This window comes from Diabrotica virgifera, chromosome 5 (genome assembly GCF_917563875.1).
Source record: "Diabrotica virgifera virgifera chromosome 5, PGI_DIABVI_V3a".
In the NCBI taxonomy this organism is placed as follows: Eukaryota; Metazoa; Arthropoda; class Insecta; order Coleoptera; family Chrysomelidae; genus Diabrotica; species Diabrotica virgifera.
The window spans coordinates 235,581,588-235,599,154 of NC_065447.1; the positions used below are offsets into that span (position 1 = coordinate 235,581,588).

The window sequence follows — 17,567 nt, forward strand, 5'->3', positions numbered from 1 at the left end:
AGTTACAAAATGAAAATCGATTTTTTCGAATATATCGAAAACTATTAGAGATTTTTTGTTGAAAATGGACATGTGGTATTCTTATGGCAAGAACATCTTAAAGAAAAATTATAGTGAAATTTGTGCACCTCCTAAAAATTTTATGGGGGTTCTGTTCCCTTAAACCCCCCAAACTTTGGTGTCCGTTTCAAATAAATTATTATTCTGGTGCCATTAGTTAAATTAAATATTTTTAAAACTTTTTTGCCTCTTAGTATTTTTTCGATAAGGCAGTTTTTATCGAGTTGCGGCTTCTTTTTTAATATGTTTACATAAAAATTTTATGAGGGTTTTGTTCCTTTAAACCCCCCAAATGTTTGTGTACGTTCCAATTAAACTATTACTGCGGTACCATTAGTTAAACACAGTGTTTGTAAAATTTTTTGCCTCTTTGTATTTTTTTGATAAAGCATCTTTTATCGAGATGTAGCTTCTTTTTTAATATGGTTCAAAATATACCTAAAAATGTAAATCATAAATAAATTTTCATATTATTACCAAGTCTCCATAATCGTTCTTTACCATATACAAATATGTGGTGGATTTGACAAATATTCAAATATCTCGATAAGAACTGACTTTTGGAAAAAGTATTAAGAGACAAAAAAGTTTTTAAAAACTTGTGTTTAACTAATGGCGCTACAATAATAATTAAACTGAAACGTACACAAAAGTTTGGGGGGGTTTAAAGAAACCAAACCCCCATAAAATTTTTATGGGGTGTCCAAATTTCATTATAATTTTTTCTTAAAATACTACCGCCATAACAATACCATATGTCCATTTTTAATACAAAATAGTTTTCGATATATTGGAAAAAATCGATTTTCATTTTGTAATTTCAAAGGGCTGTAACTTTTTTTCCGTGCACATTTATACTAAGGTAAGTTATGTTCAATCGAACTATTTTAGGTCCAAGAATACGGGATTAAATTTATGACCTGTATTTTTGTTACACCCTGTATAAGGCAAAAATATGACCCTAAGAAAATTTAAATAATACTTAAAATATGCAACAAATATATGTAAAACATGCAAAAAATAGTTTGCTTGCACAATCATTAATTAAGTTTATTAATTCTTAGGGCCAAACCAGACGACTACGCTGCGAAATGGATCGCTTGGAAGGGTGCGGCGTTTAATGTAATGGGTGAGAAAAAACAGTAAGTTTAATCAAATGATTAAAAACTTGCCGGCTAATATTTTTTTAAAAAGGTGTGTTCGTCAAAATCATTGTTTGTAATGTCCATAGTTTTAAATATTTTATAAAATTTCAACGCTTTTAAAAAAATACCAATAAACTTCATTAATGGAATTGAGGAGAACGAGACAAAAACAGCTATATCACTGAAAGAAGCACATAAAAATCAACCAGTACATCTGGTATCCTACAGGTGTAAAATATTTTGATACAATCTGACAACTGAGTGAAAGTGAAAAACATGTTAGCTTGCAACCCCCTTTTAACTGATATCTTATCGTTTTGTTTTCAACAACTATTTAACATAAATAAACAAACAAGATTGTAAGTATTTGTTTTGTTCAGTTCAAATGCATCCAATGTGTAATAAAATGTAAAAATAAATAGAGAAACATTTCTTAACGGGATTTATTCTTTTCGATAGGGCTACCTTCTTTAAAATCAGAAACAAATAATTCAAAGATGACGTCCCACGCTTTTCCTTTTAATGCCCTATAAATATGCCCTCGGGTTTCCTTCGGTACTTGTATCACATATATCCGGTCTGTTTTTCATTTCAATCAAAAACCGTTCCGAATCGAAATCCGTTTTAGGTGCTCACCCTATAAATTCTCGTAAACATCTGCTTCAGCTACAAAAGTGGTCCGTCTAAATGGCGTTTGCCACTAGTGGACGCCACTAGCAGTGAGGCTCGTCGACTGTGGCTAGCCACAGTCGCTCGTCTGGGGTACGACGTCCACTTCACATAAGAATCCACGGTAAATCATCGGAAGCTGCTTTGTGGATCCACAGAGTAGCGCTGCAGAGTGGCCCGTCTGGTTTGGGTCTTATACCACGAAGACCACAGATGAGATAGACGGACGACCTTAAGAGAACGGCAGGAAAGCACTGGATGCAGATCGCCTAGAATAGAGACCAATGGAGATTAACAGGGGAAACCTCTGCACAGGAATGGGCGTTTAAGACTGATTAGATAGAGATAGATAGAATTCTTATACTGTATAACACTTTTTTATGACTTATAATACATATGTGAACTTGATAACTAGTCATTTAGAAATTACCTCTACGTAGATATTTATTAGACTACAATGACCTCAGGATTATATCGAATTTATACTATAAGCAACGAGCAAGATTACGTGTTAACGATCAGCTGTCAGAGGAAATTGAAATTAAATGTGGAGTGAGATGTTGAGCCTCGACTGGCGGATATACAAAGTGGATTTAGACCATCACACAGCGTACAAGATCATATATTCACACTACAGCAAATTACTGAAAAAACACTGTTAAAAAACGATACACTGTACCTGGCGTTTTTAGATATGAAAAAGGCTTTTGACATGGTCAATAGAGAAGGAATATGGCAAAGCCTGAAAAACAAGGAAGTAGATGAAGAACTTGTAAGTGTAATAAAGAGTTTGTATGTCAACACAAAAAACCAGGTCAGGACAAGTAACTTAATCTCCGGCGAATTTTCTAATAACGACGGGGTTAGACAAGGTGGAGTGTTGAGCCCACTGTTATTTATTTCCGTTATGGATGAAGTTATTAAAAAGTGTTGGAAAAAAAACTAAAAAATGCGCTATAGGGTATAGAAATTTGCAACAAATAAAAATTGAAGCCTGTGCATTTGCTGATGACATTGTATTAGTTGCAAGAACTGAAAAGGCTCTCGCAGATAACATTAGAATCTGGGCTGAAGAACTAAAAAACTACAACTTAATAATAACTATGGAGAAAACTAAAGTAATGACAATAGCCAACAAAGAAGCAACTGTAAATATTGAAATCGAAGGGCAAAAAATCGAGCAAGTAGACCTCTTTAAGTATTTGGGAATAATGTTAAACAACAAAGGTACACAAGAAGATGAAATTGGAAACAGAATAAAATTGGCTACGAGAACTTATTATTCACTGTATAAAAATTTCCTAAACAAAAAAGAAATATCGAGGAAAACCAAAATGACAGTATATAAAACTGTATATATGCCAATTACAATATATGGGGCAGAAAACTGGGTACTTAATGACAGACAAAGAAAATGATTACAAGCTACAGAAATGAGATACTTAAGAAAAGTGGTGGGAGCAAGAAGATTAGACAAAAGAAGAAACGAAGATATAAGACATGAATTACAGGTAAAATCGCTCAACGAAAAAGTTGAAGAAAAGAAGTTAAAATGGGCTGGACACATGATAAGAATGAGTGGTGAGAGACAAGTGAAAATGACATGGGAGGCCAAAGCCGTGGGTAAAAGCAGGAGGGGCAGACCAAGGAAAAGCTGGAACACTAGTGTAAACGAAATACTCAAGAAAAGAGGAACATCGTGGCAAGAAGCAAAAGTTTTAGCAGCAGATAGGAAGAAGTGGCGTAAATTTGCAGAAAGTATTATATAAAGGAGGAATCCTCGACACCTAATATGGTAAAAGAGGCAACCGATTATGTATGTATGTATGTGGAGTTAGATAGGGATGCATGTTGTCGCCAGTTCCTTTTAACCCTCGTAAAGGGTTGCGGGGTGCAGCTCACCCCAGAGCTCGTTTTTCTCACCTATCTTTTTTAATAATTTTTTTTGATTTTTGTTCATTTTTTTATTCGCATTAAATTCATTTCTAAGCGCATTCCACCCATTACAGCATTTAAAATTCTTTGCGTTTACGTGCTTTTTTTGAAAAAATGACTGTAAGGTGCAAATGATAAAAATTTCATATCCTGAATTAGACGTTTCTGATGTTCCACCTGGAGCTAATAGAGCTACGGGACAAAGTCAGTGTTACTTATGTCAGAAAAATAAAACCAAAAGTCCCGGCATAACTGTATACTGTGTAAAAACTTTTTGTTGCGCATTCTCTGAAAAATTTCATGTGTTTGTCTTGCAAGGATAATATTTTTTTTAAGAAGAAATGAGTGCTTTGTTTTTAAAATTATGTTTCATAGTATAATAAGCAAGTCCTGAATATATTTCAAATCAATCTCTCCGATGTTCACATATAAAAAAAATGGATATACGAATGGGGTACAAATGCACCGTTGTTTACGTAAGAATCTAAGCAGCGCCTTACGAGGGTTATTGCCTACTCAGAAGAAATCTTGAAAACAGCACTTGAGGCTGAAACAGCTGGAATAAAGGTGAATGGAGTTTCCATTTACAATATTAGATATTCAGATGACACTGTCATCTTAGCTGAAAATATTGGGTATCTTCAGAGGGTGGTGAACAGAAAAGCGGAATTAGGACAAGAATACGGTCTAACAATGAAAGTCAAGAAGACAAAGTTTATGAGAATATCGAAAACTCAACGAAATAAAGAGAATATCTTCTTAAACGGATCCAATATGGAACAAGTCGACCAATATGCACACCCTGGAACAATGATCAACTCCGCAGGAGATTAAACAGTATACGTACAGGAAATCAAAATCAGAATAGAAAAGGCTAGAGCAAATTTTAACAAAATGGGAAATGTGCTCTGCACAAGAGATTTGAAGTTGCAGCTTAGAATTTTGTCCAGAAAGCCACTGCGCATCCGCTAGGAAAAATATTCCGATTCGGATTTTTTGCACAATCTTACTCAAAAAGGACCCCTTTTAACAAATTTGTATGTTTGCATGTTGTTTGCAAACCAAAAGTGGGTCAAAAATTTTTATTAAATTTAATTATTTGACAAAAAAAGAAGGAAGCAGAAGGACACCCTGTATAAATAATTATATAAATGTTTATATTACTGAATAGAGAATTGAAAAACCTTTCAAATGAGCTAGCACGTGACCCCTATTCTCATTTAAAAAAGTCATCGATTACGTCATCACGCCCAGACGGATTACGTCACTAGTATACGATATATGCCACAATATCATAAATTAAAAATAAAAATCGACCTGTTTCGCAATTTTTCCTTAATGTCGCCGGTTTACAAAATACCGAATTTATTCCTTTCATTTGCGCCATACTGTCGTGGAAAATAGTGTCGCGCACGCTTGATTAGCAATTAAAAAACAACGGAGTTTTGAATATTGTATTGCAAAAAACTCTTCGGGGTTTCATCAATAGATGTTTAAAGAATATAAACCTACCCTGGCATCATTTAAATTTTCAGTTTTTCACATAGTTTTTGAGGGTTAAAAATGGCCGATTTCGCAATTTTTCAATTTTTAATCGCTTATAATATGTCAAAAACTATTAACTTTAGAGAAATGTCACTAAAGACCTTTTCTGTTTGGAATGATCAAAAAAAAAACTTTGTTCCATGCAAAAAAAATAATTTTAGGAAAAAACAAAAAAAAAACGTTTAACCCGCCAGTGGTCGCTATATGAGATTTTCTCTCACGGTTTCAGAAAATTGCACAGAATTGTTTTTCTGGGAAATTATACGCTCTGTAGTTCCTTCTAGTCTCCTAACTATCCTCCCTCGACAATCTAATAGACTCGTCCGCTTAGATAGTGACTCAGTTGACCTAATATCACCCAATTGTTGAGTCAGCGCGCTTCAAGTGAGACATTCTCTCATCAAGCGACCACCCGCGTTACGAACTGTACATAATAATTAATTTTATTTTGGCACTTAAAACCTGAAATAATGTAAAAAAATTGTAATTATTGTCATCAATCAATTTTTCCAGAGCATTCTTGTTATATTTGTGTGCTGTGCCGTAAATCATCAAGATACGGAGATTGATTAATATTGGTTTAATTCCGATTATTTCTTTTTATTTTATTATATTATTATCTATATTATGTTATATTATTGTTTTCTTATTATTAGTTAATAAAAAAAAGTTCAAAAGCTGTTTTAAAAATTTTATTTTGTAAAAAAGGCAAAATTTGGATATGTAAGAGAAAATCTCACGCGCGACCACTCGCGTAACAATCTACCTAGCGACCAATGCCGGGTTAAAAAATGTTTGACCCACTTTTGGTCTTGGCAACATGCAAATTTGTTAAAAGGGGTCCATTTTGAGTAAGATTGTGCAAAAAATCCGAATCGGAATATTTTCCTAGCGGATGCGCAGTGGCTTTCTGGACTAATTAGGTTGGCAATGTGCTACGTTTTCTCGACTTTGTTTTATGGAATGGAAGCTTGGACCTTGAATGCTGCATCAATGAAAAACTAGAATCGTTCGAGCTGTGGGTATATAAAAGAATTATGAAAATATCGTGGACAGAACACGTCACAAACAAAGAGGTTCTGAGAAAGATGAATAAAGGACTGGAAATCTTAAATATCAAATGAATATTTCAGAGTAGCCGTCTCTAAAATCCGAATATCTGTGATGATGGCCGACCTCTGACGCGGAGATGGCACTTAAAGAAGAAGAAGGTATTTATAGGGTCTGCACTCATGTCGATCCTGTTGCTTGAAATACTTTTTCACTCTTCTGTCCCATGGCTGCCCTGGTTTTTCTTTAATTTTTTTTTCTATTTTCGTTTTCGATACCTGTTTTATTTGCCTGGAGTCGTTCATTCTCTGTAGATGTCCCCACCAACTTAGGTATCTTATTTCTAAGAATTTATGAGTGGACTTTAATTCTGAGTTATCTCTAATCACGGTATTCCTTATCTCGTTCATTCGTGTGACTCCTTTTATTCTTCGGAGGTATTTTTACATCTTGGATTTTTGCCTTTTGTTTTGTGTTTGGCCTCCCTAACTCCTACTCAAACACTGATTTACCAGAACTTTCCAGAAAAAAATTCTCTAATAGTCCTTGGGCCCACATATAAAATTATTATTTATGACCACACCGTCGAAACTTTTTGTACTTGTTATTTGGGTGGAGTCGGAAAAATTTGGAGCTTGACGCATTATGGTAGTGGGGCGTTTGTCTGTCAAGCTGTCACAAAGTTGTCAATTGTATCCAAGAAAAAATTTATAACCACATTGGTCATTTTATTTTAATCAATGGTTTTTATCATATAAACAGCGAAACCAAATTTGTGGGGCAAAATTATTGGGCCATATGACGCGTCGGACACGCTAAATATGTCAGATTTATGAAAATAATAAATTTATTACCACATGGCTAATTTTAACAGAATCTACCATAAAACATTTTTACAATAATGTGGTAACCTTGTCGGACAATTTTCACGGGGCTTATGCGCAGTCGGATGCGCCGAAGATGTCAATTTCCTGGAATTTTTTATTTACAACCATTTTTCCACAAAAATAGAAGGTTAAAAGTAATTATATTCTAAATAAAAAAATCTAAGTGTCCGACGAAAATATTGGGGCAAATCGACAGTCGGACAAAAAATTTAATTTTTATTAGTAAACCACAATTTTTAAACTATATCCCTGCATCCCATATCTTCACAACCATTTTTCCGACAAAAGTAGTAGGTTACAAGTAATTATATTCTTAACAAAAAATGTAATTGTCTGACAAAAATATTGGGACAAACGAACAGAAAACTTAATTCTTTTTAGTTATCGACGCCCTTAAGAGGAGGCATTATCAAAAAAAAATTTAAAACAGTTTTTCTCGAGTACTTTTGAATCGATTTAGCTTAAAATTGGTACACACACTAAGTACAACATTTAAAAGGGAGTGACGTAGGGTTGTACCCAAAATTTTCTAAAAAATTTTCCGATAAGTGGGAAAATTTTGGAAAAATTTTGATCTGAAAATTTGTGTACATACTCCTTGAACAATAAAAACATCGTTCTGTAATTTCTTTTCTCGAATTTTCAAAAAAAATTCCGACAAGAGGGAAAATTTTGGAAAATTTTTTGAAAATTTTGGACCCATTATTTTTGTCCGAAAAGTGATCCAATATGCATTACACATGTAAAAAAACAGTACAAAATAAAAATGACATCTGTGGTACTAAATGAAAAAATTCCAGGAAATTGATATCGACTGCGCATATGCCCCGTGAAAATTGTCCCACAAGGTTACCACATTATTGTAAAAAAATGTATGGTAGATTCTGTTAAAATTAGCCATGTGGTAATAAATTTATTATTTTCATAAATTTCACATATTTAGCGTGTCCCACGCGTGATTTGGCCCAATATTATTGTCCGACAAATTTGTTTTCGCTGTTTATATGAAAAATGACCAATGTGGTTATAAATTTTTTTCTTGCATAAAATTGACAAATTCGTGACAAGCTTGACAGGCAAACGCCCCACTACCATAATGCGCCAAGCTCCAAATTTGTCCGACTCCACCCAAATATCAAATTCAAAACGTTTCGACGGTGTGGTCATAAATAATAATTTTATATGTGGGCCCAAGGACTATAAGCAATGATTTCATGCTTCACTCGTGTATAAATACATTAATAGAAATTTGCCATAAATACTCTATATGGTAGAAAATGTCTGATATAAGACATGAATACAGTTTAAATATAAAAAAATGCGAAGAGACTTTAAGGCTGACAGTCGAAGTGTGACATCACGACTGTCATGATGTAAACAAAGGTTGAAAAACCAGAATTTGCCCAATATCAAGCCTAATTAATTTCTATAAAGTTGAAAAGTTAAAAATTTGCTACATATTCTGCTTTTTTGCATAAGTATAGTGTTTTTAAGATAATACCCCCATAATTCGGTCTGAAATTTCTATGGAATATACTTAGTGGTTTAGTGACATATAGCAAGCAAAGGTTATGAGTTTTTTTTGCAACATGGTATTTTGTATAATAAGAATGGTAATGTGCTTTATCCAGCTTACAAATTATGCCAATATGAAAAGCTCTTACTGTGACAGCTTACAAATTATGCCAATAGGGCTTTTCATTCACAGTCATTTGTTTCGAGCTTCTGTCATGTGTCACATAATATTAATATATCTACGTCATACGTTATTGGTATATACAATAATACAAATCCAAGACGTATGGCGTAGATATATTAATATTATGTGACACATGACAGAAGCTCGAAACAAATGACAATCGATGAAAAGCCCTATATGAAAAGCTCTGTCGATTGGTCATATCCCTTATCTGTCAACCCACCCAGCAAGTTATTTATAGTTTCAAAAAATGTAAAAAATAACTAAAATTATATTTTTTATGTCGTGTAACCTCCGCTGGCGCTGGATGGGTCCATGCAAACCCTTTGTATATGCCTTGTATGAATGCATGTGTGATTGAATTTTTAGCATACTTTAATTATTTTGACTAATTTTCGAAAATTCTGCATTTAATTTGTTTAAATTTCACCAGAAATATATATGATTTTGTAATTAATCTATAATGAGTTTAACCCTAACTATGAATATTAAATAAAAACTAACCACAATAATTACCAATTGCGGTTAACTCTCATTTTATATTAATTTTATAAATATATCTGTCAACATTCATTTTATCAAATAAATCTAATTTTGGATTAATAATTATATTTTACAATTTCGTATTTGCTGTTCTGGACATTGTGCTTATGGATTCAAAATACTTGATTTTAAAACAGATAAAAGCACATGTAATAAAACGTGGAGAGTCTTCAAAATTTCATGGATATCGCTTACAAATGAAGATCCCGTCCAAGTTCGGCTCATGGAGGCACCCTAATTCTCTCTAGAAATAATGATTTTTCTGTGGTAACAACATATGACTTTTTGTTAAGTGAATCCTTCTTTGAGTTTTCCTTAGTTTATAATAAAAATCTTAATCTTTACATTATTTGCATTTATAGATCACCTGACTCTACCGTGGAACTATTTTTTCAGGACCTGCTAAATTTGTTAGATGACCTGCCTCGTAAAAGCAGAAATATTCTATGCGGTGATTTTAACATTAATTATGCTGCTGCTTGTGCTACCCAAGTGTCCCTGGCCAACATATTTGAATCGTATGGTCTCTCAATGCACGTTAACTCTCCTCCAAGGATTACAAAAACTACATCTACCATAATCGATTATATTTTCTCCGATTTCTCACCCCTTGATGTCTGCTTTACAGTTATTAATGCGGGACTATCTGATCATGAAGCAGTGTATACGAAGTTTAACATCTTCAGCAAACCCTCCTCAAAAACCCGACGTTTAGGTAGGACTAGTTAGAGCAAATGATACTGACTCTAGTCTCAAAAACATTGTATGTGGAGTACCACGAGGTTCAGTATTGGGTCCTCTTCTGTTCCTTATCTTTATAAATGACATCACTAATTTAAAAATCGAGGGGAAAATTTTTCTTTTTGCTGATGATACCAGTATCACTTGGAGCAACTCAACTATTGCATCTCTTCATGAAACTATAACTTCGGATCTACTGACGATAAAGACCTGGTCTGACTCTAATTTACTCTCTTTTAACGTAAATAAAACATTAGCATTATCCTAGAAAGGAGCTCTTCAACCTTTGCCTCTTAATAACAGCCAGATCAGTACCGTTGATTCTGTAAAATTTCTTGGTATTCTTTTAGACAGCAACCTCAAATAGTCCCTTCATATCGATTTGTTAAGTAAGAAACTCGCCTCAGCTTGCTATGCAATAAGATCTGTCTCAAGGGAACTTAAGCATCTTCTAAAATAACATATTTTTCGTTGTTCGAGTCTCATCTTCAATATGGTCTTCCTTTTTGGAGTTCTAGTACAGCTGCTCTATTTGATGTTATTTTTAAATTCCAAAAAAGAGCAATAAGATATCTGTTTGGCCTCAGAAGATCTACACATTGCAGAAGTTACTTCAGTGGTCACGGAATTTTAACACTTCCATCTTGATATATTCTAGAAACGGTTTGTTTAATTCGTAAACATCTTCATGTCTTTCCAGCAAGGCCCAAACATCTTTACTCCACCAGAAATTCAATCTTTGACATTTATTTACCGATTCCATCCTCTGAGTTAGTAAAGAAATCTATATTATATTCCGCAAATAAACTGTATGTACAACCATCTCCCGTTACAACTTAAATCTGCAACATCTTTCCCAAAGTTCCGTAAAATGACACAAGCCTATCTCTCTAAAAGACCATACTATTCAATAGAAGAATTTCTTAATGAATAACTAAGAAAATTGGGTTTCATAGGCAGTAGCATAAACTTGTCAGTTCCTTATGTATTTTATTTTATTTTTTGTAAGTATGTTCAATTTGTAATTTATATAAATTTTGCAATAAATTGATTTTGTCTTGGCTTTTATATCCTATATTATACTGTACATATATTGACGATTTATCTAATTTTAGTAAATTGTAGTTGTTATTTGTTATTGATATTATGTTTTCTTTTGACTGTATGTAAGCTTTGTCCATAAAATTGTAAAAATATATGACAAATAGGCAAGAAAAGAAAACTTTTTAACACAGTGAAAGTTGGAAAAATATGATACATACACACCGAGAAAAAATAAGTACCAATATACTCAACTTATACTGAAAGAAAAGGCCGAGGAAAAGAGAATACTGGGAAGGAAAAGACTATCGTGGCTAAGAAACATCCGACAGTGGACATGGCTAAATTTTGGACACTTAATAAAAACAGATGAAGACAGAAGAGTTTGCAATTGTAGTAGTCAACCTTCGTTAAGGAAAGGGCATGGTAAGAAGAAGAATAAATGGTGACAATATGCCTATTTCAAAAGTAGTGAATAAAAACGGAGAACAGTATTAAAATAGCAGTGGACATAATTTGATATACTTTACTTAACTTAAAGGATTAATAAAAAAAGAATGTGTGTGTACTTTGTACGTACGTAAAAGAATTTATACTTCTATTATATGATTTCAACGAAATAAATATACTTTCGAACAGTTTATTTATATTGTATTTAAAGATTAAACTAATTTTTATTTAGTACTTTCCAAAAAATTTTATTAAAACAATACCAAAAATTAAAAAAATAGAAAACACCCGGATTAGAACCGGGGACCGCTTGATCTCCAGTCGAACGCTCTACCACTGAGCTATACTCCTTTTGTTTGTGAGGGTGCGGACTACAAGATTTCTCAGACATAGTGTCAAATAGACCAAGTGAAATATAAAAATACTTTAAATATTACTTATTATCTTATTCCCGAGGTAGACAAATCCAAAGATACAAAAATTATAATAAATATATTTACTAAAAATACTAATATATTCTTTCCACACCTTTTTTGGATTAATACATACATAACTTAAAACATTTAGCAACGAACTCCATACTGTTTGTGTGCGCATGCGCGCAGAATAATAAAAATTTACTTCCAATCGCGCCTAAGGAAGTATAACTTCAAAAACACAACAGGTTCTTTATTTCTAAAGATATTCAGAAACACCTATACGGTCTCTCATTCGTTACGGTGATCTCCACTCAAACAATTTTTTTGCCTACCTGTCGTCTTTCATTCTTGCAAGTATATTTTTGCCTTGGAATATGTTTGATAGTATCTTCCACTCGGGTTCGTCTATAAACTTCCTCGTTTCTTAGTCCCTTTATTAAGCTCATTCCAAGTATTGATCTCTCCATTTTACGTCGTGTTCTTCTCAATTTCTCCGCTGATGTTTTTGAGAGTTGCAGTTTCCGCTCCGTATGTAAGTACTGGTATAAAGGTAGGTATCCATATGAGGGCGCTCCGTGCTCGGTGTAGCTCGTATAACTAAAATGGATACGGCATGCGTAATTCGACTTCTAATTCCTACGTTTTCACTCAACGTTGTAATAATATGATGCTACAGCTGGCGATCGGGGCCAGTCGACCGTAGACGATTGAAGGAGTATCCGTGTTCTTCATACTTCTTCATCCCTTTTTCATACCCCACTAGACGAAACGTATTTAAGACGAGGATGAGAACCATAATATCAGTTGTTCCTAACGTGTTGAATTGCTCAATGGCAGAGATGCACCGGGTTGAGGTGATACTCTGCCTAGGTAGGCGCGTCACTATTGACGTGGCGTTTTATCGGAACCGTTACCGCATTGAGCGGTAGTAACGATGGAAGGATGACTGTTTGTCGCTGTTCAATGGTATCGCATTGAATTAAAATACGATGTCTCCGAGTCTGATTGTGTAGAAAGGTTTATTCCATGTAGCGAGATTGTTATTGTATATATTGTGTTGTGTATTGCATCGTTTTAATATTACTATTATGTTTTGATTACAGTATTAGGTATAATGTTATTTTTCCTTTGCAGAAGGTAGAATTATATTTTATTTTATTTATTTTGAACTGTATATAAATATCTTAAAAATATTTACTTTGTTTTTAACCTGTGTTTACTGAGTCTGCCGTCCTGAAAGAGACCCGTTACAACGTTACAGGAAGTCGATATTTGAATATTAGAAATATATGTCACTTCCACTTCCATATTGTTGTAACTCTGGAGCCGCAAGTCCCAACTGAAGTCATTTACCCTTAGTGGCTTGTCCTATTAAATACACTTATTTGACACCTTTTTTTCTTTATCTTCTGTAATAACGGAAGGACAGAGGTTTCAACGTTAATTCAACGTTTTCACCATCTTCTCAATGATGACAAATGGATAAAAACAAAAGTAAGTTTAAAATATTTGCATATGTATGTGTAATCATATATCTGTAAATTAATATTACATGCATGAAGTACATAAAAGTAAAAAACTTACCCTAAATAGATGAAGAAACATCATAGGTAACCTCTCGTCTAAAATATTCAAGTCATACGAAAACCTATTGACCACATTGCCTAAATAATTTGTATCAAAAAATGTCATTACTGCTGTTGTGATTCGAGAAACCATCAGTTTATGTACATTGTAGGAGGCATTCCTGCAAAATCTTAACAACGAGTATAGAGTCACTAAATTGTACAGAGAAGAAAATACAGTGGTAAACGTGGTGAATAACAGAAGATCTTGCTTTTTGTAGGGTCCTCCAAGAATGGGGAGCATTGTGCTGCCATCGTTAGCTTGTACGTCAACCCTAAAATAATAAAAATATCCTTACAGACGTTAAAGTTCACTAATTAACCAATTTATAAGTTAAGTAAAGTTAAAAAAGAATTCCGTTTTTAAAAATAAAGCAGCTTAATTGGCAATTACTGCAATAAGATCTTGACGGGAGATAAATTTATAATGGAGAAATTATGGAATTAAAAGTATTACTCTAAAAATGGGTTCAAATTATACAAAAAAAAATGGTTTATATGCTTATGTAAAATGACGAATATAATCGCATCAAGGTGACATGAATTGCAAACAATTAATTAGTTATAGAATACCCCGTATATTCCAATATTGTATTTTTGTTATTAAGCTAGGGTGTAAAAAATATTCCAATAAACGTAATCGAGTAAAACGTGAATGTTTTTTAATATTTTACTGCATGAACCAATCTAGTGAATTTTTTATATTCTTTTTATACCGCATATTTTATAAAATTACTAAAACGAATAAATAAACACAAGTCCATGTGAAAAATACAAATGAAAATATAAAAAATAAAAATTGTTCTAGTAAAATAATTTGCGTAATATAATAAAAAAACTTTACGTAGAAAAAAAATAATACTTTGATATCTAATAATAGTATATTACTTTATGAGGCGGAGAAGCATGACTTTTCTTGACGCCCCCGATATTACGCGCCGAACGAAGTGAGGCGCGTAATAGAGGGCAAGTCAAGAAAAGTCGCTTCTTTGCCGAATAAAGTATACTATTTTTTCTTCAAACGTAACAATTTTCAAGCATAAATAGTACAATTCATACGCTATTTTTACTCGAAATTAACTGTGACAACTATCAAAGTCGTCTAGATGTTAGAAATTAAAATAATTAAGTCGTCGGTGGGATAAACCCTCATGATTCGCCAACATCGGGAATGATTGCTGAAAGTTGTGCTCGACCATCAGTATCATCAACAATTACCAATGCGCATCAAGAGTCGGGAACATTTTTGCACGGTTTCAATTTTGAAAATGCCTCATTAACTAATTGTACTTTTAATATTACTATAAATAAAAATGATGTTTAATTGTTGTTAATGACATTTTTATTGTTGCTTTGTGACATGTTTCATATTGTTGCCATGACAACATTTTTCCCTCCGCCGTAAAGAAATGGGAAAAAAAACTGCTGCCGGCGGAGACATCAAACTTTGACAGGATCAAGTTAGATAAGTAATGTCATCATTATTTGACGTTTGAAGAAAAAATTTATAATTCTTAAATATTAAATTATATTTGTGAAATTATTACCAATTTTCATCACACTAGTTTTATTATTATTATATATCTCATTGATAGATGGTTTGCTTTTTAGTCCATTCACACACGGTAAAATATTGCAAAACCTCCGAATTTTAAAGAGCCGCTTGGACTGACATGCAATTTTGTATACACATAGCTAACATGTCAAAGAAAAAAGTGATATTGTGCCGATGTGTAATTTTGTCCTGGGTGAGTACCACCCCTCCTCGGTGGTAAAAAATATACGTTCAAAATAAGTCCGCAAGTTGATAAACTGACTAATTCTAAGTAACCGTTCGAGACGACTTTTGTTTCTTTTTGCAACGAAATATTTATTTATTTATTATTTTTCAGTTTTACTCCTAACTGAGTAGGGGGGACCATTTTTCGTTGGAATTTTACCGCGCTGGGCAGGCGAGAAGTGAGATGCAACTTTTAGATCTCTCTCAGCCTTCTTTGCTCCAGCATTCGTTGGTTTGCAAATTTTAGAAAGTTTTCGAAGGTGTTACTAGAAAACTTGGTCCCAATAAAGTTTTATTTGTAATATTATTTTAATTTTATTAAACTAAAACTTTCGCTTGCTTAGACTTTTAGAAAGTTTATCCACTTAAGGACTTATTTTGAACGATTGTTTTTTTATCCCCGAGAAGTGGTGATACTCGCTCCCAGGGCAAAAGCACACATCGGCACATGATCACTTTTTTTCTTTGACATGTTAGCTATGGCATGCCCCATTGTATGCCAATCCAATCAGTTCTTTTAAATTCGGAGCAAAAACCGTGCGTAAATGGACTATTTTAGAAAATATTAATTAATAATTATTATAGTTTTGTAGGTCATTTCTTAAACTCACCACTTTGCCTTTAATTTCTCTGAAGTAAAATGAGCTACTTGGGAGCCAGTATACAGTAAAATTATGAACACGACAAAGCAAATTCCTCCTCCGAATCTCATGTAAGACTTATATACATCCGCCCCAACCTTTCCCGTGTTATTTTTCTCGGCGAATAAATCGTCATTTGTATATTGATCGTCTTCGTGACTAGATTTAGCGGCCTCTGATTGTTTCTTAGCTTCAGACACCTGAACGGGTTCTTTTTGTTCCTCACCGATGTCTGGGGTGGGAGCCGGAATTATGTTAGTGTCACCTACCTAAAAATTATGTCGTGTTATCTATCGAATTTTTTTATTCGTGTTTGAAATAACGAATTGTAATATAAATATTAAAATAAATAGGATTATGAAGTCATGATATAACAAAATCTAAGTTTCTCCAGCATGTTCTAATAAAAAATTATTATAGGTACTTCCCAATTATATAGGTACACTTCGCATCATAAAAACTGGTAAAGTCCTTTTCATGGGCATTTTTCAGTGCGTCACAAATGATAGAAAAAAAGGTAAGTCCGTGATGATACACATTTATAAAATTTATTCTAACATGACATTTTAGTTAAATCTGACAGTTGTCACATTTTATTTGCAATTTGGCATAAAAACAAATCAATTGTGTTTATTGCATTTATAAAACGGTATTTTCTTTGATTTGTATAGTCTTATAAATTGTACAGATTATATTCGTACATATATTATATAATTCGTAAATATTTTTTTTTTCGATTATAGGCCATCTGTCGACAACTAGAATAAATGTTATAAATATCTCTAATCACAGACGTGCATTTTCTTCTGTCACATACAATTTAATGCGTTAGAAAGAAATCGAAAAACTGTGACGAACTGAAAGATGCTCATGAGAAAAAGAATACAACTCTTAGAACCGAAAATCGTGTTTTTCAAGTTGTGTAAGTTGATCTTGTCACATGTGACATTTTAATTTCTAGGGCAACGTTGCCAGCTCAACGAAAATATTACATCAAACCAGCTAAAAGCAAGGCTATGCGACAGACCACAAGTTTTTATAGTCCAAGTAATGAAGCTTAATATAGGACAAAACCTCGCAATTTTTACAGAATGGATCGATTTGCTTGAAAATTTGAGAATAAGAAGTGGATAATCCAAGGATCATAATCTATATGATGCCAAAAAGCGCTTTTACCATGGGGCTGGTTGCCACCCCATCTCGGGGGTGGAAATTTTATATCATATTTTGACAGTAAAAGTTGATAAAAACATTCATTCTAAGCAAAAAATGTTCTATACATTTTTTTGATAAAATTAATAGTTTTCGATTTATTCGCTATCGAAAGTGTCAGTTTT

The 17,567-nt window shown here is 33.2% G+C and overlaps 1 protein-coding gene across 3 annotated transcripts in view; it reads right to left on the reverse strand.

Annotated features, from left to right (window-relative positions):
• The window catches only part of LOC114331755 (probable multidrug resistance-associated protein lethal(2)03659), a 243,736-nt gene that overhangs the window by 34,346 nt on the left and 191,823 nt on the right, over positions 1–17,567 (reverse strand). For all 3 annotated transcript variants that reach the window (XM_028281392.2, XM_028281390.2, XM_028281391.2), the window contains exons 8-9: positions 16,201–16,499; positions 13,769–14,084 (exon numbers count right to left, since the gene is read on the reverse strand). In XM_028281392.2, the coding sequence (XP_028137193.2) occupies positions 13,769–14,084; positions 16,201–16,499 (615 nt within the window). The remainder of the gene's footprint in view (positions 1–13,768; positions 14,085–16,200; positions 16,500–17,567) is intronic.